The 21033-nt window shown below is 36.7% G+C and overlaps 1 protein-coding gene across 2 annotated transcripts; it reads right to left on the bottom strand.

Annotated features, from left to right (window-relative positions):
- Positions 1-704: 704 nt before the first annotated feature.
- Positions 705-20966, bottom strand: LOC311279982 (uncharacterized protein). 2 transcript variants are annotated; one of them, XM_084391842.1, is made up of 7 exons: positions 20644-20966; positions 12497-12546; positions 12283-12381; positions 12053-12157; positions 11794-11947; positions 11516-11682; positions 705-11423 (listed from the first exon to the last, which is right to left on the bottom strand). In XM_084391842.1, the coding sequence occupies exons 1-7, from the start codon at positions 20693-20695 to the stop codon at positions 876-878; spliced, it is 11175 nt and encodes a 3724-aa protein (XP_084247968.1). In that variant the 5' UTR covers positions 20696-20966; the 3' UTR covers positions 705-875. The 2 variants fall into 2 exon arrangements, with proteins under 2 accessions (XP_084247968.1, XP_084247969.1); XM_084391843.1 differs by lacking the exon at positions 20644-20966 and adding an exon at positions 15462-15534.
- Between the last annotated feature and the right edge of the window lie 67 nt (positions 20967-21033).

Here is a 21033-nt window from a genome sequence, read left to right as displayed (position 1 = left end):
ATTGGGATCAACATTTGCTATCAAAAATGGTAAAGGCAAGGTGATCTATCTCTCAGTCTGCTCAAATGTTTTTTTTTTTTTTTTTTTTTAGTCTTCACACACTAAATCAGAGACGTGGAACATATTTTCACTTTTTTATTTCTTTTGGAGTGACTAGGTCAAGTGTTTCTCTTACAACATTAATTTGATTTCTTTGACAATACATGTTAAAAGAAAAGTCATTGCTTATTGAGAAAATTATTGTATTTTGAAAATGTGCATTGTACAGTATATCTTGCAAATCTATTGATTCCATCAAATGCTTTTGTCATAAGCTAACACAGATAATGGATAGACAAATAAAACATTTACATAATTGTTTTCATTTATTGTCAAGGCTGCAGAAACACAGATTTTATATGCAATTTTATAGTTTTCTCAAAATAGATAACCTCAAAGAAACAAATGCCTCAATATGTGATACTGTCAACAGTCTTTAAAAGCTACACCAACTTTATAATTAATTTTATTTGTGAATATATCTATTTAAATGTTGTTTGCTTGAATATTACTGAGTTTGCACTGTAAACAATTTTCCCAAGATAACAGTTTTACAGTAAAGTGCACTGATAACCCACACATCAAATTATATAATATAATCTTTTTTTTCCTATTATTCATTGTACATACATAATTCGTCCAGTGGATATAGTTTTTTTGTCTTAAGACTTTTAAGCTTAAAATCTTCACTAGCTAAACAATACAATACTGTGATATGTTCATAAGTAAGTGTAATTTTACTCAATTAGCATTACAATTCAGCTGGCTTGTATGATTATAGAGAACACTGAAACATACATTCAAAAGCATAAAATAAACTCAGCCATATATCATGTTCATTTCCCCTCATTCTCATCTGCAGAGGAATCCATATGTCTTAGAGATGTTTCATAGCTCACTACTGTGACCTCTTCAGTTGTTGCTACACTGTCAAAAAACCTCATTTTCTCAGTGTGTACCGTGTCTCTCAGCCTACGAATCGAGGAAGCCGTATCATCAAAAATGGGTTCTGCAGAGTCTCCTTCAAATACACGTGTTCTCTCTGTCACAATTATTGTCTCTTTGTCATCATGCAATGTTTCTTTCACAACATGCTTTTCCACCAATGTTTGCTTCCCACTTTGCACTCTGGTTTCCTCTACTGTCAACACTGAGTCTGAGCCTAGTGTTACTTGTAATGGTGAGGTGTGAATTCCATGGGCGTCTAAATTAGTAAAGATTGCAGCTTGCTGTGTGTCTGGTATAGCTTGAATGTTCGATGTGATGACATGAATTTCCCCTGACATCTGTTTCAGAGTGTCCACTGAGGCTGAGGACATATCTGATGAGAATGGGATGTTGACTTTTTCTGGCTGGTGAGGCTCCATTGATATCAGTTCACATCTGGCTGTGGAAGTTACAACATTAGTTTGAACATCTTTGACCCCAATAGTGGCAGTTGGTTCAGCATATTTCACTTTAACTTTTGTAGGCGAGGTCTGTGACAGGCCAACATTTTCAGTGGTTACTGTGGAACTTATATCTGCAAAAGCTTCAGATGACCTTAGTGATAATGTTGGGCTGATGTTGTCCTCCACAGCCTCGCTGAACAAGCTCTTCTCAGGTTCCTCGTGTGCCTTGTTGGATTCTTTCGCTACATCATCAGACTTCTCAGCCTCTGCAGGTGGTTGGATTATTTGTTCCTTCTCGTCAGATTTTGTAGTTTTAGTTGGAGAAGAAAATGAGAACTTGAACCAGCCTCCTTTTTCAGTTTTTGCTTGTTCTTTGCTAACAGCTGATTTCTGATCCACTGAAGCCTCCAGATGTTTTTCACTTTCTTCAATCTTGGCGTCGACTAACTTATCACTTTCATCTGAGGACTGGCTGAATCCTAATTTTGGAAATTTAAATTTAAACTTCGATTTCTCCTGCGCTCCTATGTCCTTATGTTCTGCTACTTCCTCAACTTTTTCTCCAGCCTCCTGATCTTGCTTAACAGATGGTTTGTCCATTTGTTCTTCCATTTCCTCTATTGTTGGAACATTAAATTCAACCTCAAAGCCACTGAGAACATCCTCGAGTCTAGGCATTGTAAATCTAGGTGACTTTCCAGGCCCTTGTGAATCATCTTTTGGTTGTGTTTTGGTGTCTGGGGCAGTAGCATTTATGGTAGTGTCATCTTCTCCATCCTGAGATTTTGTTCTTGAAATGCTAAACTTTGGCATTTTCATAGTAGGAAGTTTGAATTTACTTGGGGAGCCTTTGTCACCCTCCATTTTTTTTACAACAACCTCTGGAGGCTGTTCAGTGGTTTCTTTAATTTCACTCTCTCTGAGTATATCTTTGGAGACTTCTACTTGTAAAGGCTTGTCTTTAATATTTAGATCAGTTTTAGTGTCTGGAACATCTACTTCTGCTTCTTTTCCTTTTGCATCAGATGTTTTTTTAGCTGAAATTCCAAATTTTGGCATTTTAAAAGCAGGCATTTTGAATTTACTTGGAGAACCTGAAACAACAATGGTCTCATCTTTCAACTCTGTCTCTACCTCTGTTTTTTCAAGGCTGGAACTTCCCTCTAAAGCCATGGCTACTTTTGGGAGACTTGCACCATCTGCTGCAATTTTAATTTCTGGTTCAGTGATCCCAATTTCAGGTGTTCCTGTTTTTACTTCTTTTGCAGTTACTATCACCTCAGGACCTTTTACTTTGGGTAATGAAATCCCAAATTTTGGAAGTTTAAATTGAGTTTCCTGTCCTTCTTGATTAATCTCTTTTGTTTTTATGGTCAGATCAATAGATGGGGTTTCAATCTCTGCAGTTTTGCATTTGATGTCATCTGATTGGTCCACTTTTGATGTCTCTATCTCATAATCCACTGAACTAACTTTAATTTCCTTGATGTCAGAATCAGGCACATCACTAGTGACCTTTGGAGCAGAAAATCCAAATTTGGGTAGTTTTATTTCTGGGAGTTTGAATTTTGTTGGAGAGCCAAATTGTGGACTTGTTATTTCAGGTTTGCCATCTCTCTCACTTTCTCCCATTTCTGCAGTGCCCTGTAGTGAAATGTCTGTTGTCATTTCACTGGCTTGCATATCCACTTCCACTGTTCCTTTGGGTAACTTTAGCTCTTTCTTGTCTGTAGTTAGCACATCTCCTGACATTTTCACTTCTGTTTTTGTCAGAGCTTTCTTGAGCCCTTGGTCACTGTCAGGACCTTTAGTTGTTGGGAGAGCAATACCAAATTTTGGAAGCTTAAATTTGCTTTTAATGTTCATCTCACTGGATGGATCTTCAACATTTACTGTTGGCTCTTTCATGTCAACACTTGCTACTTCTCCTGACATGTTAAACGTCTTATCAGGAAGGCTAACTTCATCGATGTCCACATTTGCCGTAGGAATGTCCACTGCGGCCTTTGATGTTTTGGTTCCAAATTTGGGGAAATTGATTGTTGGAAGTTTAAATCTTGTTGGAGAGCTAAAAGTGTCCTTTTTCATATCAGGTTGTTCTTCTGGTAATTTAATATCCACAGTTTGCTCTGAAAAGTCAACATTTCCCAGTGATGTGCCCATTTCAGGTTTGGGTAGACTCACATCAACTTCAGGAGCCTTAAGATCTTGTTTTGAAAATCCCAATTTGGGAAGTTTCACTTTCAGCCCTTTGGAATCAACTTCAACTTTATCTGTTTCCCCCTCAATGGTCACATTTTCAATTGCAACATCAGGCTGTTGTACATTTAATTTTTCTTCACATAGCAAGCCAGTCTCTGTGTTTATCTCTTTACCCTTCATCTCTATCTCCTTTACTTTTGGCTTACCAATTCCAAATTTTGGCAGCTTGAACTTACTCCCTGTCCCATCAATGTCCATCTCTTTGACCTTAATGTCCACATTAACAGTAGGCCCCTTAATATCCATGTTTGATTCTGTGTCAGTGGTTTGTACCTCTATTGTTTCAGAGAAACTGATTTCAGGTTTTTTGATATCTACTTCAGCTGCTGGTATATCAGATGTGGACTTTGGATATTTGATTCCAAACTTTGGGAGGTTGATTGAGGGCAGGTTAAATTTGGTATGAGTTGGATCTTCTTGTTTTTTCATTTCATCAGTGAATGTCATTTCTGCATCTTGATCTTTAACAGGTATGTTGCCCTCTTGCATTGACATATTTGCCTTTGGTTGACTGGAATGATCAACATCATGGCCCTTAATATCTGGCTTTGAAAAACCAAATTTTGGAAGTGAAAAACTTGGCTTCTTCAATTTCACATCAAGCCCTTTCAATTCAGCTTCAGGTATATCTGCCTCGCCTTCAAAGGATATGTCTTGAACGTCAACATCAGGTTGGGGTAGTATTACCTTACCTTCTGCTAGATGAACATCAGTTTCTCTTATTGTGGCATGTATATCTGCCTCTCTTTCAATTTTTGGTATTTTTCCTGACACCTTGATGTCTGGTTCATGAGCAGTAATTTCTATTCCTTTAATGTCCTTATCTGCTGATGGTAAACTTGCTGTACCTTTTGAACTTTTGATTCCAAATTTTGGCAGGTTAAATTCTGGCAGTTTATATTTGGTTGGGGAACTAACAATTGTTAGATCTTTCTGTTCAGCTTCCTTTCCCGGAAATGTAACTTCTGCTGTTTGTTCTTTTACAGGTACATTACCCTCTGGTATGGATACTTCAACCTTTTCTACATTGACATCAACTTCTGGAGTTGCAGTGTTTGGTTTGGAAAATCCAAACTTAGGAAATGAAAAACTTGGTCTCTTCGCTTTTACTTGCAGTCCTTTGGAATCAACCTCAGGCATGTCTGCACTTTTTTCAACTTCAGATTCATTTTTGGGTGGCTGTACTTCTAGTTTGACGTCAGGTTTAGAAATATCACTTTTTATATTTGTTCCCTCTAGTTCTGAATCAGTTACATTAATGTCTAATGCTCCTTTTTGTGATTTAACACCAAATTTTGGGAAGCTGAATGAAGGGAGTTTAAACTTGGTTGGAGATCCAAAAAATGTTGAACCCTTTTGATCAGGCTCCACTGACACTTCAATGTCCATATTTGTTTCTTCTAGGCCCATACTGCCTTCTGATATGGGGATATCAGTTTTTGGGATACTTACATCAACCTCAGGGGCTTTTATTTCTGCTTTTGAAACCCCAAATTCAGGTAATGTCTTTATATGTACATTTAGGCCTTTAAAATCATGTTCTGGTGGGTGAATTTTCCCCTTGGTTGTTATCTCTGTTTTTTCTGTTTGTACTTCAGCTATATCCTCTGTCTTTGATGCACTTAAATCAGACCCTTTTACTTTAGGAAGGTCAATACCAAACTTTGGCATCTTCAGCTTTCCCCCCTGTCCAAGTTCAGCATCTTCAACCTTTAAGTCCACACTTACAGATTGACCCTCTGTGGCTAGATGAGGTCCCTTTATATCAGCTGATGGGGCTTCACCTGATATTTTTATTTGCGTATATGGACCGCTCATTTCAGGTTCTTTAACAGCTATATCTACATCTGGCATAGTTTTCTCTTCCTTTATAACTTGTCCTCCAGTCATTGGGAAGTTGATTGAGGGGAGTTTAAATGTTGTTGTGGCACCAAAAGTTGTCGTATCTTTTTGCTGAGCCTCAAAATCTAACACTGTTATATTCATACTTTGTTCTTTTATTTTCACATCACCTTCTGGTTCAGATGTATCAACTTGTGCAAGATTGACATCAGTCTCTGGGGTCTTGAAATCAGGTTTAGAAAATCCAAATTTAGGAAATGAAAAGCCTGTTCTTTTCATTTTTATACCTGGGTCTTTTAAATCAACTTCTTGATCTTTTTTGCTTTCTGTTTTAGCTTGTTGTACTTCAGCTCCAGCTGACAGTTCCCCGAGTTTTGTGTCTGGTAAAGAAATATCAACTTCTGCCTTTGATGTTATGGCCTCTGTAAGTGACGGGGTGTATTGATCTCCAGTATCTAGCTTTGGCGGATCAACACTGATTGAGGGTTTCTTCAGCTCTTGACTGGGCACATTAAAGTCAATTTTTACATCTGACGCTTCTACTGATGTAAATATATCTTCATCCTCCAAAGTAATTTCCTCACCCCTCAAATCTGTAATTTCAGATTTTACTTTGGAAGATGAACTTCCGAATTTGGGTAGCTTGAAAGAAGGAAGTTTGAATTTGAATGGTGACCCTCCAGTGGTTGAATCATCTTTTGAGTCAGACTCAAGATTCACATCCACTTCACCAACTGCCATTGATTTATCACCTCTCTCAGCATTAATCTCTGGACCTTTAATGTCTTGTTTAGAAAATGCATGCTCTGAGCTTGGCTCTTTTGGCTTTTTCATCGTTACCTCCATTTTCAAAGAAGCCTCAGGTATGTCTGCTTTTCCCTCAGCACTCTCAATGTCATGTTTCAGTGTAGCCTCTGTTTTTTCTACATCTGTTCTTGATGTGCCCTTTTTAAATTCTGGTCCCTTTAGCTTTGGAAATGAAAATTCAAATTTGGGCATCATAAATCTACTCCCTTGACCTCCAGGATCGGTGTCTTGAATCTTAATTTCAGCATCTACCGGTAGGGTTTCAAAAATTGATTTTGATGGTTCTGTATCTTTATCTTGTGATGCAACTGTTAATGTTGCTTTTATTTCTGACTGTGCATCATCACCAGCTTTTGCAATAGATTCTTCTCCAGTCTTTGACATGGAAATGTCATATTTAGGGAGAGAAATTGTTGGAAGCTTGAATTTAGATGGAGAACCAGAAGCACTTTTGTTTTTCAACTGGACTTCAACCTCTGGAGCAGGAATCGTCACCTCAGTCTCTTTGATCTCAGTGTCTGGCACAGATACTCCTTCTTTTTGAAGACTGGTATTAGCATCAGGGATCTTAGTGTCCGATTTGGAAAAGCCAAATTTTGGAAATGAAATGGTACGTTTTTTAAGTTTTTCTTTTTCTTTAGCCTCTGGGATGACCACATCTACTGTACCTGAAGGAACCTTGACTCCCATCTCAAGTTTCTTGGCTTGCACTTTCGAATCTTCTATAGTTGCTTCTTGATCAAGACCATGACCTACAAGGCTCACGTTAACCTCTGGTTTAGAAAATGCACGGTTTGGAGACAATATCTTTTCTTTTTCCTTTTCAAAGTGTGCATCAAAACCCTTTTCTACCTCTGGTGTAGATACATCCACTTCAGGTTTTGAAACACTGGGAATAATTTGTGGGGTTTTCATTTCAGATAATGATGGCAGTTCTCCAGTCAGTTTGGCTTCTGGCACTTTTATTTCCATGGTGGGTTCATCTGTGGTGACTTCAGGCATTTGATTGTCAAAGACTGCATCTGTTGGTTTTGGAAATAAGACACCAAATTTAACTGTGGGAAGTGTACTTTTTGTTGGAGATCTTGGACCTTTCTCAGCCTGGTCAGACTCTGCATTTAATTTTTTGGTGTCTATAATTGATTCTTCTTTGTCAATACTATCAGCTGGCTTACAGGCTTCAACCTTTGGAAGGCTAATGCCATATTCTGGCAGTGTAACTGTCACCTCCTTGTCTACACTAACACATTGACCTTTTGTTGTCACAAAAAAATCCTTGACATCACCTGATGGGGCACCATCTTTGAGTTTCATGCTTATTTGTGTTTCTGGAAGGCTAACATCAGGTTCTTCAATATCTATATCTACAAAGGGCATGTCTTTCACTACCTTGGATGATTTCCCACCAAATTTTGGTAAGTTGATAGAGGGGAGTTTAAACTTTACTGGTGTACCACCAGTTGTTAGATCTTTATGTTCCGCATCATCCTTTGAAATTGTGAAATTCATATCCGTCTCTTTTAAATCCAAAGAAACTTCTGGAATGGATAAATCAACCTGCGGAAGACTGACATCAATGTCTGCAGCTTTGATGTCTGGTTTTGAAAACTCAACAGCTGGAATTTCTTCAATATCACGGTCATTCAGACTAGGATCAACCTCTGGTTTAGAAAATGAAATATCTTTAGATGATTTTATTTCTTTTTTCTGAAAATCATCAACTTTTGGAATACAAATACCTTTGATTTCTGTTTTTCCCTCAGGTAGAGACAAGTCAACTTCAGGTTTGGATACACTGAGAGTCATCTCCAGGCCTTTTTTGTCAGATAGAGCTGTAGAATCTACAGATAATTTAGCTTCTGGCAATTTAACATCCTTTGTAGTTTCATCTGTGCTGACTTCAGGCATTTGAATATCAGCCCCAGCATCGCTTGTCTTTGGAAATGAAACTCCAAATTTGGGAAGTTTAATAGTGGGAAGTCTAAATTTTGTGTGAGAATCTGTTGAATCCTTGAACTCAGCTTCTACATCTGTGGTCTTACTTTCAACATCTAGTTCAATCTCATCTGCACCTTGTAAAGAGCCCTGTGCAGTTGGAAGAGTTATGTCAGCATCAGATACTTTTGTCTCTGATTTAGAGAATCCAAATTTGGGAAATGATATTTTCCTTTTCTTCATTTTAGACTCTGTTTCTTTTATTTCAGCTTGTGGTAGTTCAGATGGCTCCACTTCAGTTTTTCCACTAACCTTTATGATCGATTTTTTAGATTCCTCTGTTAACAGACCAGCTTCTTCTGTTTTCTCTTTTGGCAATGAGACACCAAAATGGATCAGTCTAAATCCACTCTCTTCTCGAGTATCCTCTGCAGCCTCAACCTTCTTGTCAACTTTCCCAACCTTTTCAGGTGTTGAGAGCCCAGTTTCCTCCTGCTTTGATTTCCCCTCTGTCTTGGGGATTTTTATTTTTGGAACAGAAACATCAATGCTTGGCATTTTTAATTTATTCAAATTTTTGTCTGTTTCTGAACTATATGCTTTGGGATCAGTCTCAGATGTTCTTTTCTCAGAATTTAATGCAATCTCTATTATGTAATCTTCTTCCACTGTAGCATCCTCTTTTGTAGTCACTTCAGTTGTTCCTTTCATTGATTTCCCTCCAATTTTGGGCATTTTGAATTTAGGCATCTTCTTTTTATGTGGAGAGGAATCTGTGTCTTTGCTTTTGATTTCAGCCTTCAGTTCCCCTTCAACGTCTTGTTTTGAGGTTTCCTTAATGCCAGTGCAAACATCATGATGGAGCATTTGATCGCCCTCTATATCATGTGCTTTTTTAGTTTCATGCTCAGGTGCACAACTTTCACCTTTTTGAGATTTTTCGAATGTTGCTTCTTCAGAAGATTTTCTGATGGCTGCATGGTCTTCATCAATAGATAGTTTTGCTTCAGTTTTCATCTCCTTGATTGCATCACGATCAATTTTAGATGATGTATCCTTTTTTGGTAATTCAATCGCGATACCAGGGAAGCGAATGTCAGGTGTCTTGATCCCAAAACTAGGCATAGATATCTTTGCTTTCCTTGATTTCTTTTCATGTCCTTTTCTGTCAGCTTTGATATCAGTATCAGTATAGTCTTTCACAGCCTCATCTTGTGTGTCTGTATCTTTGGCTACTTTGATTTTTAGTAACTGAACTGATTGTTCAATGGCTTCCATTCCGGGTATTTCAATGTCTTCACGCTTTGGAAGTTTGAATTTTACATCTGGGGAAGTACCTGTCGTATCCCTCACTAACATTTTGCCAGATTTGGGTTTGTGGTCTGCTGGCTTAAGTTTTGTTTGGTCTGTTTTGCTCTCGGTTACACTTGTTTCATAAAGATGAAATTGTTCACTTTTAGGTAATAAGATGCCTGGATCCTTTGAAGCAACAGGAGAAAGTCTATGTTCTTCTGTATCCATTGTGTCAGGTAACTGAATGTTTATTTCTGTGCTCATGCTTGAAAGTTTACTAGGTGATCCTTTAGGTGTCATGCCAGTCTTGTCTGATTTTATTGTGATCTCTCTTTGTACAAGGACTCCTGTGATGTCTCTCTCAGGTAATTTAAAGGCAGGGAATTTGGATACTGCTTCCTTTACATCCTCAACATTAAACACTGCTTGGGGTTTTGAGATGTTTATTATCTTCTCAATTTTTTGTTCTTTAATTCTAGGAGACTTAAACGTAGTTTTTGATCCTTTGTCCTCCATGCCAGGAATCTCAATTTCCTCTCGTTTCAGGAGAGGCACTTTGTTTGGGTCTCTTTGCCCTATAGTTATTGAGTCTTCGTGGTTGAATTCAGAGAGATCCATCTTAGGTAGTTTAAAATTTGATTCCAAATTTGCTTTTTTTGTTACTTCGGTGTCAGCAACCTTAGTACTCTTCCCACTTTTGTCCACTTCCAGAGCATGTGATTTTGGCTGGGATATAACTGGTGTTGAAGTGATTGGTTTCTTTGTGTCTATGACCGTTGAGGACACATCTTGTTTTGCTTGAATCTCAAAAGTGAAAGTGTCTGATGATGTAAATTCTAGTCTGTTTACCGTGTTTGCAAAAGAGCTCTTTGATGCGGCTATGTCTGCCATTGGTCCCCTGGTTCGAATCCCGTAACTTTCTGTTTCTAGGATGTTTCTTTCTTTCTTTTCCTTGTCACTGCCAATTCTTGGTGATTTGCTTATTGCTCCTACATCTGGCATGTCAAGAGAAACATCAACTTTAGTTATATCCATGTCCATTTCTCCTGACTTTTGGGTCTTCTCTACAATCTCTTCATTTATTGGTTTGCTATCAGAATCAACCTGATGTCCAACTGCTTCAATTTGTGATATCACATTAGGACTGTCCATAATATTGTCGAATGCTGATGTATCCGAAGTTCGCATCCCACTTGTGGAGGATTTTAATTGGCTCTCTGTTTCTGTTTCATATTTATCCTTTCCTGGAATGCTAACCTTCAGTTCTGATCTCTCTTTCCTTTCTTTGTCATCCTCTCCAAAAGCAACTGTAATATCAGTAGTCTTTAAAGTAGTGTCCAAACTGATGAGCTCAACCTTATGTAGCGATTCAGTCGCTGGCAAAGTCGGAAATGTATATTCATTCCTTGTTTTAGTTGAGTCAGTATGTTTAGCTTCATTCAAGATTTTAGGGCTCTCTACGGCTATATTCATAATAATTTGGTTGTCCAAGACCTCCATATTGTCTGTTGTTGGCACCTCTTCATTTTCTTGGGTTTCTTCAACAGACTTGCTCCTGCAGTCTGCCATCCTCGTCTTAAGTTTCATTTTGTGTGTCTTTTTCTTCTCTTTTTCACCTGGGGATTTTAATGGAGACTTAATGGGAGATTCTGTGTCACTTGTTGGAGGACTTATCTCTAACTTTCTCTGTTCTTCTGCTTCTGATGTGCTGTGAGATCTCTTAAAATTTGCCCTGCGACCTTTGCTGAAGGTGGGGAATTTGGGCCAAGAGATGCGATCCTGTTGTTTTTTCATCTTTCTTCGACCTCTCATTTCTGGTCCTCCTCCTTCCTCTTCTCGTTCAGCCTCCTCACCCTGTAAACATTGATGAAGCAATGATCAATGAGATCTCTAAAGAAGCTTTGTAGTAATCTGTGATTAAATATAATGGACAGTATGATAATTACAATGGTTATATCTGGCCTCATTGTCTCAGCATCTTCCTGGGTTCTTGGAGGTGGTTTGCGTTTTAGACAGAATGCCACTTTATATGGTTGAGCATGCTCAAGAATCTGGAGGGCGTCTTCATATGACACATTATCAAAGTATACTGTAGCACTAAGAATCTGATCACCTGAAAGGCCAGATGGAAGGACACAAATGCAAGTGAAAAGATGGAGGAAAAACTAAATTAGCTGTATTCTAGCCTCAGAAATATTCTGTAATGTGCTATAGGACATCTCACCTTCTTTCACACTTAGATTCTTTGAGGCAGGTGACTCTGGTTTTACTTCCTTGATGAAGATGCCATCCTTTCCCCCTCCACTTACAACCAAACCCTTAGCACAGACTTCTTTTTCAGTTTTCACTATAATTTCTGACTGATCATTTTGCATGTCCTGAAACAAAAGGCATAATCATTTAGAAATCTGTTCATCATTTTCATTATTTGCATTTCCAATCATCTGTATTCTTTACTAGAGAGAAATGTAGGCATGTCTGACCTCTGTTTGATTCATCTTGGCACGCTTGTCAAACAGTGAGCCAAAACCAATCCTTTTGCTTTTTTTAGAACTCTTGGTGGGTGAGTCATAGAAGTCACCTTCAGCCTGGCAAAAAAGTTAAATGTAATCTATTATGTAGTGTAATAGTTAGATTAAATAATAGATCAAATACAGCATTATGAAATTCTGAATTTGGGTTATCATCATACATAGTATGAAATAGCAGTCACCTGTTTTTCGTATTTTTCTGTGGTGGGGAATTCCTCAACAGGAGAGGAACCCTGAGGACGAGGTCTTTCCTCCTCTAAAACTTCAGGCTCCTCGCATGTCTGTTACATTAAAGATACCAATTACAGATTGTTCAAACTATCAACCAGTTTAAAATAGAGAGATAAAATAACACGTGTATGTTTGCTGAATCTGCTGTACTTGAGTGATACTCACTAAATCATCATCTGTTTCTGGTTCTGGTCCCTTCAGCCTTCGCCCTTCACCTGTTGTGATGAAAAATGCATTATAAGCACTTGTTATGCTTCTGCACACATGACTGAAATTTAAAGAATCCGTCCTTAATGCCAAAAGCCTGCTGGTCATCAGTACCATCTATACCTTAATCAGTTTTTACTGATTGGAGAGTCAATGAGGGATTTATTTGATGGACCAAAACTTTTGTATCTGCAGAATTGCAAGGCAAATCTAAAGCAAGATTTTTGTATGCGAGATTTCCTGGTAGATATTCCCACAGGATCCAGATAGTCTACCTGCTTCTGTTGCTTCCTGTAAAGTGAGGCACTCTATTGATCTGAAGGGGTTAGCTTACACTGCCAGCAATAAGGACAACATAGAAACATGGACTTCGATAGATCCAAAAAAAGAGCAGTGAAACTAATATTGTTATAAATATCTGCAAATGTGGTATTTTTAGAAAAATAATGATTAAATAAAATAAAATAAAAACATAATTTTACATACAACATTTTTTAAAATTGTATGTATGTAACAATATTATAAAATAGACCGTTTATACCAGCAGCAAGAATACTCTCATGACCTCCTTTCTTCTGAGAAAGGCCTTCATTTCCAGTTTCCCATAACACAATGCACTTAAAATAAAAGGACCGTTAAGGTACATAAACATCTTCCATGAGTCTCACTCTGCGCAGGCCATTAACCTGCACTTTCCAACAAGCACTTATCCAGGCATCAGGTCTAGATGGCATTAAAGCACAGTGGAGATTTATGTATGTGCATGTATGCCATGTAGCACATGAATATGATTACACTAGCAGATTGTTCATGTCTTATCACAGTTTCTAATAATCAGACACTAAACTTGGGAATGCACCAATGTATAAACAGATGGGGGAAAAATGCTAAATGCAAATCACCAACTATGCACAGTTTATTAATAGACTTATTAAAGGGAGGAGAAAAATCTTACCATATCTTTTGTTGATGTCAAAGGATTTGTGAACAATCCAAATCAACGGTTTTAAACTGTCATTATGTCATTAGACAGATGCCAACATTGACAGGTTACATAACACACCCTTATCTCAAAAATTAAAAACAAAATTACGCTTTTAAGTTTTATTAAATTGTTATTAACCACAATTAGGCTCTTTAAAGCCTGTGTTTAACCAGGTAAAGCACCCTACTCTGCTTAGCACCGCCTTAATATATAACTGAATGGTACAGTGAGAAATAAATAAGCCCAAGTGATATGCAAAACAAGAGAAGCCATTAATTAAACAGGTCACATACTGTGTTCGTCCAATCAATGATATTGGCAAAACCAATGGTTTAAGTAAACCGATGTGTATAGAGATCAGGGATGATTGCATTTAAGTGAGGTTTTGGTTGAACATTTATGATGAACAAGCAGATGAAAGACATAGCTGTGGTTTTGATGTTCGATATGTCATGGTGCAGATCAACAAGTCTCAACAAATTATTTATTCTTGCTGCTATTGTAGTTAAACAGGCTTAAGATGTTTTGTTTCAGCTTTATAATATCTGCCCAAAACCAGCGCAGTGAATGGACCTATCTTAAAACAACAGGCCTTTGTGTCTTTTGTGTTCCCTGACTGTTTTCAGGCTCCCCAACCGTGTCAGATTGGGAAAGATTGTCAACTTATTGTTAAATTGTAACATAGATATAAGTTTAGCATGTGCAGGATGATGATGCATCAGCCAATGAGTTATTATAGAAGAAAAACAAAAAAACATTTGCTTATTTCTAAGTTATATAGCACAAAATATTAAAAGAGGGGTAAAATACTAAATAAACGATTGTATTTAAAAATGTATTTTGACAATTTAGCTGATAATAATTGAATAACCGATGACAGACAAAGCAGAATCCCACATCCCGGTAAAAGATTTATCTGAAAAGTAGAATTAAATGACTTATACAGGCATATGAATATTTACTTGCCCATAATTTAATTGAAGATATGGGTTACACTTTAAGGTGTCCTTGTCCAGAATTTATAGTAATTACTATAGAAACTACATGTAACATAAACATAACATAAAGTCTTACAAATATATTTCATAATAGCAACACTATGAATGCAAATTTAATGATTTCACTCAATTAATCTATAGATTTTAATGAAATAAAAGATGTCTGAAATGTACATCTAATTCATGGAAATACTGAATAATAACCCAGTTGATTACAATAATTATTACATTTAAAAATAATGACACTAGTAACATCATGCCACATGGGGCCTTCTGTGCCAATTCTAAGAATAGAAATGATAAATTTTACTCCACAAATCTAAAAACATTAATGTGTTCACAAATCCCCCATTAACAAATAAACACAAAAAAACTTTGATATTCAACATATTTCAAAAGAAATAGATCACTTTTTTCACTAACCCCAACCTCAAAACTGTTTCGGCAGACTTAATCTCACAAATGTTGATATTCAGATGAAATGACAAAAATAAAATGTGGTACTGTATGTAACAATTATGAATACAATACATAAAGGCCATTGTCCATCATTAATTCAGTATGTACAGTATGTATAATTTATTTAAAATGCAAATCAACACTAAAATGTGTTGAAAATAAATATGTGAGCTCTGCTGTTGGTGTTGTGAAATCAGTTTAAGCTTGTGACTGAAGGTTCAGGTAACATACTGTACTAATCACACCGTATTGCCTTTAACATGCTTTTTTATGTTACTGACATATCTTGACGTACAAACACTAAAAATAATCCATGTGCCCACATCAAAATAGCCTTATCTTGCTAAATTAAATCCAAAAATAAATAAACAATTATAATGCTTTGTATTTGTAAAACATCATGTTTGCTGCATTTTAATGACTCTGACAAATGCCTCTCCAGGTAAACATTAACTGTTAATAATATTAGGTTTGTACCTACCTGATCTGTGGTTTACTTGGTGGAATATATGTTTTACAGATAGTAATTCACCTAGAGCACAGCAAGAACTGACAGAACCATAGGTATAGTTTTAGTAGAGAAGATGAAGGGCCCTGCCCTTTTTTTAAAGGTGTGACACCACCCTGTTTCAGGGCTGTGGTTCAAGCTCCTGCTATTGTGCTGAAGAACAAACATGTGAATGTGTTGCACTGCTGCTTGCACACGTTCACAAATGTGAGGTCTTGAGATTTTAAGCAAAGAAATGTAATGAGGGTGTTTATGTCCCTCTGTTCTCCGATGAATGTTTGTTTTGTTTAAATTTGAGTTGAAGAGCATAGTTATGGCATTAGTGTACAGTGGGATGTGAATGCAGATTGAAGACAAGTTCTCGTGCAGTTTAGGGATACTGCATTGGGCTTTTAGTCACACAATGAATAAATAAACAATAAGAGCTTAAAGAATGGATCAGTTTACTCAATGAGAAGCAAGCTGTCAATCTCATAATGACAGTATGCCTCTCTCTCTCTCTCTCTCTCTCTCTCTCTCTCTCTCTCTCTCTCTCTCTCTCTCTCTCTCTCTCTCTCTCTCTCTCTCTCTCTCAATAAATATTTTATCCATATTTATTTGTCTTTAACTGATCTGAACATGAGTGCTATTGAATTGAATTGAATTGTCAGAGAAATTCGAAGTTAGCAAATTCATACCGTAGTTACTCCCTAATCAAATATTTGCTCATGGGTGCTGCTCTAAAAGTGATGAGAATGTGTTTTATGCAAGTGACCAAGCCAAACTATTTAACAGTATATAATTTGTACGACTATAGGAAATCCTGTAATACTACTGTACTGATAAAGATAAGGAAAATATGTAAATTCCCAACTGAGAGTTGAAAACTTAAAGGGTTAGTTCACCCAAAAATGAAAATTCTGTCAGTAATTACTCACCCTCATGTTGTTCCAACCCCGTAAGACTTTCGTTCATCTTCGGAACACAAATTAAGATATTTTTGATGAAATCTGAGAGCTGTCTCACTCCTCCATAGGCTGCTTGGTAATTGCATCTGCCGGCCTAGAAAATTTAGTAAAGACATCGTTAAAATAGTCCAAGTGACTACAGTGGCTCAACCTTAAGTTTATCAAGCGACGAGAAAACTTTTTGTGCACAAAAAAAAACTAAAATAACGACTTTATTCAACTATTAATTTTCTGCTGTGTGGGCCTCTGAGTGAGTTCACGAGAGCGTCACGACACATGCGCGAGAACTGAGAAGATGACGCTCACGATGATTTGATGGGAAAGTGTGAAAGGTAAGTCATTCATTTTGCAGCATTGGTAAGGCACTTTTACGTTTTCTTTAACGTTTCACACTTTAGCTTAACCATTTTAAACACTACATCGAGACCCGTCTGCATCATCTTCTCAGTTCTCGCGCATGCGTCGTGACGCTCTCATCAACTCACGTCAGAGGCCCACACAGAGGAAAATTAAGTCGTTATTTTTGTTGTTTTTTGCACAAAAAGTATTCTCGTCGCTTGATAAACTTATGGTTGAGCCACTGTAGTCACTTGGACTATTTTAACGATGTCTGTAGTAACTTTCCTGGGATGGCAGATATCAATTACATAGCAGCCTATGAAGGAGTGAGCCAGCTCTCACATTTCATAAAAAATATCTTAATTTGTGTTCCGAAGATGAACGAAAGTCTTACGGGGTTGGAACAACATGAGGGTGAGTCATTTTTGGGTGAGCTAACCCTCTAAAACTGCGGGAATTCGAAATTCTTTATTTCTCGGAATTGCGACTTTATATTTCAGAATTCAGACTTTATATCACAATTTGACCATAATAACTCACAATTGTGAGTTTATATCTCACAATTCTGAGAGATATAGTCAGAATTGCACGTTTATAAGAATTGCGAGTTATAAAGAAAGAAGAATTGTAATTTTTTAATTCTGTGACGTAACAAGCTGTGTTGTCGGTTGCTGTGAAATGTGGTTGTATGGAAAAGAGCTGCATGAAATTTCTTGTTTCACCGTAATAATAACAGACAGGTTTGGAGCAACAGGTGGGTAAATAATCAATTTTCATAGGTGAAGTATTTAGTATGAGTAAAGTACTTATTATATGCATGATGTCCAACAATATTAGGATGCAATATTAGGTCCAAACCTTTTACAGACCTCCTTAACTGAAACACGTATTGTGTACATGTATTATTCAAATTACAACAAGATTAGCTGTACAAACCATGGACTTTCTCAACTACTGATCCTGTATGTTTGCACATCACCCATGACCAAGATTACAGGCATTAGAGGTTGTTTTCTGCTTCTGTGGCCATATGGGCCCAGAGCTCTGCTCCTTCGGCTCACTAATATGGTTAATTAGCTTCTCAGCAAGTTACAGGGAGAAGGAACATCAATTCTGGCTTATGCTCATAACATCCTACACAAGCCTCTTTCAGTCAAGTGGGAAAGACTTGTTTGTATTCAAAATATAATTGAATTTTAGGGCCGGAGAGAGAAAATAAACTGAAAACGGAATTGGATTTTCTTCCATATTAAGAGAACATGGGACCAGTTTACCTCATGTTTCCAATCAATCAGGAACATTAATTGATACATTTATGTGTGCCAATGAGATAATGGCTTTAGAATGGATGAGTTAAAGATAAGAGTTCTTCCAGAAATAAATTCTGTCATCACTTACTCACCCTCATGTCATTAGAAACCTGTATGTTTAATAAATAAGACATTTTCATGAAAGTCAATGTTGAATGGAACATATTAACTTACAAAATATATTGAATCATACAGGTTTGGAATGGCATGAAGTTGAATAAATGATGACAGAATTTTCCAATAAATATCTCACACACACACACAAAAAAAACATTATATTCTCATATTATCAGTCCAGATGTACAAAACCTTCTCTCGATTTATTTTGTTTATGTTTAATTTCAATGTTCTGCCAATCACACAAACCATAAAAAATGCAAACACTCTCAAACTCATAATTTATTCATTAGCAGGAGGACATTAGTGAGATGCTGATAGTTATTACTTATTTTAGCAGTGGACTCCAGTGCGTATAAGTATTTTATGGACTGCTGATCCACTAATGTTTGTAGAGCTTCTCTATAAATGTGCTTTTTTTTTACTTTAAAATTGCTACTAATAACTAAATTAGTGTGAAATGTCTTGTTAAATATAGATTTTGTTTCACTTTATAAGGTAACCAACAGTTAACCAAAGAGGTTATTATTGTAGCATTGCCCATTCTTTTTACATTGTGCATATAGCAGCTGGCCAATTAATGCACTAATTCAATATGTACAGAGTCAAAACAGAAGTTTTTTTTATTGAATTTTGATTTATCTTATATAGGCTACATTTTCACACTTTGAGAATCTGAGCATGGAGCCAAACCCATCTGTCATAGGACAGACTTTATTTGGGTGAAAACTACATTTTGACAAAAATAATGTTACCTGTATAGAATAATTTACCTTTTAAGTATACTGACATGATATCCTTACAATGTACTCATCTTAGTGTGATCGTAATTCAGTCATTTTCTCAGATAGCACAGATTGTGTGTTAATGCAATCTCACAAACGTTCAACATCATGCAAAAGCTCTAGAATGAATCAACATTGCAAAATCATATCTGTATAAAACCAGAGCACAAAAACATTCTTGGTTATATATCTAGTAATTAAGCTGTCATGCAGCTGTTGAATTGTGAGATGTATTGGTTGCTCATTGCACCCTGTAAGATCACTAAAATACAGCTGTTGTCTTATTTAGGGTACTTTAAGTGTCTGTTTGTATGTTTCCAGAGCTTGAAGTTCACCTGAAGGTCAAAGAAAAAAACTACAGATAAATCTGCTAGTTGAACTGGATAGGACAGGTTGACCAAATGACTTAGAGGGGTTTGGTTAACAGGCTAATTGGATTTCAAAGTCTTTATAACAAAGCCAATAAGAGCAGTTACTGTAACATAGAATGACACAACCAAAGAGTGTTAAAACATTGTACAAAAAAGGTACATAAGATGTACAAATGCCAAAGTCTCTCCTAAGTCCAAGACACCACAATCGTGTGTGTGTGTGTGTGTGTGTGTGTGTATACATATCTCTGATTGATCGTGAATTTGATAGCCTATTCTATTTATTTTAGAATTGTTTATACTTAATGTATCTAATTTTGTTTTATTCTAATTTATGTATAATAATATATATAATTAATTATATATATATATATATATAATTAAATATAAGTATATTATATAAGTATATACAATTCTAAAAATAAATAGAATATATAAAATTCTTTCCTAAGAATAAAAGATTGTATAATATAGTGTGTGTGTGTGTGTGTGTGTGTGTGTGTGTGTGTGTGTGAGTGAGAGAGATAGAGAGAGAGAGAGAGCGAGAGTGTTTGTATAAATGCTCCCTATTTTAGAATTGTATATACTTATATAGCCTAACTTACGGAATTATATACATTTATGTAAATAAATCTATTTTATAAAATATATGTTATTTATTTATTATAAATGTATGCATTATAATTTTTGTGTTAATATACTATGAAAAAATAAATCTATGAATTTAAATATAAATATACTGTATATGTGTGTGTGTATGTATGCATATTTTAATGTGTGTGTATATATATATATACACACACACATTAAAATAAAAACTGGGCAATTTTTTCCCCAATATTACTGTAAAAATACACAAAAGTAAAACCTCAAGCCTTCGTACGCCCTTGTAAAGAACACAATCCAAATTCAGCAATTCTTAAACGCTCTGAAATCATGCTCAATATTGTAAACAAACACACTGCAGATGCTGTTGATAAAATACTGCATAACTCTGTTGACACACCCACGGCCACATAGCCACGCCCCCTTTACTGCAGACACACCCAGATCACACACAGTGCAGCGTCATCTCAGCAGAGAAATGCAGTGATGCTTGTAAACAAGCTCAGCACTTGTGTCCCACTAACACGCACATGCATAGTCCAACTGCAACATTATATTGTCCTGCCACCAGAGGTGCTGAGTGCGGAGATAAAAATAGCACAGAGCAGGCAGAATGAGACAGAGCGAGAGAGAGAGAAGAACAGCTAAAGAGACAGAGCAAAATAAAGAGTGATGCCCACCCGTGGCTGACGCATGCCAGTTGGGAAATGCCAGGTGAAAACAGTCACACATGATGGCTGTCTTCTGCGGATCTTGATCTGGGATCTGGTGATGTCCTGTTTCGGGCAGCCTCACTCTCTTCCCCCCGAGTCTAAAGAACCTGCTTCTTTTTTCCTCTTAGTCAGTCACTTCAGATACAAGGACAAAATAAAGAGTCGGTGAATGATAACAAAGTCAGCCTGACTTGGTATGCGAGGGATGGACGGAGAAAGATGTCTTGCTCCATCCACACAAGTTTGTCTCAGGAGTGAAGCTGCACACTCTCTAACACGCTAAAACGATTAAAAGGGGTATGGCTGACTTGGGACGGGGGGGCTGTCCTAAACAACACAAATCCCTCCTTCTAAGCA

Source organism: Rutilus rutilus, assembly GCF_951802725.1.
Source record: "Rutilus rutilus genome assembly, chromosome: 20".
NCBI classification, from domain to species: Eukaryota; Metazoa; Chordata; class Actinopteri; order Cypriniformes; family Leuciscidae; genus Rutilus; species Rutilus rutilus.
Note: the sequence above shows the minus strand (reverse complement) of the source record. Positions and strands in the feature narration are given on the sequence as shown.

Bases quoted from the DNA above. Each gene is read 5' to 3' on its own strand.
- LOC311279982 (XM_084391842.1), bottom strand. From the start codon at position 20,695: ATGTGTGACTGTTTTCACCTGGCATTTCCCAACTGGCATGCGTCAGCC. The intron at 12,382-12,496 runs GTGAGTATCACT...TTAATGTAACAG, and splicing joins CAGAAACAGATGATGATTTA to ACATGCGAGGAGCCTGAAGT. The intron at 12,158-12,282 runs GTGACTGCTATT...CTTTTTTGCCAG, and splicing joins CAGAAAAATACGAAAAACAG to GCTGAAGGTGACTTCTATGA.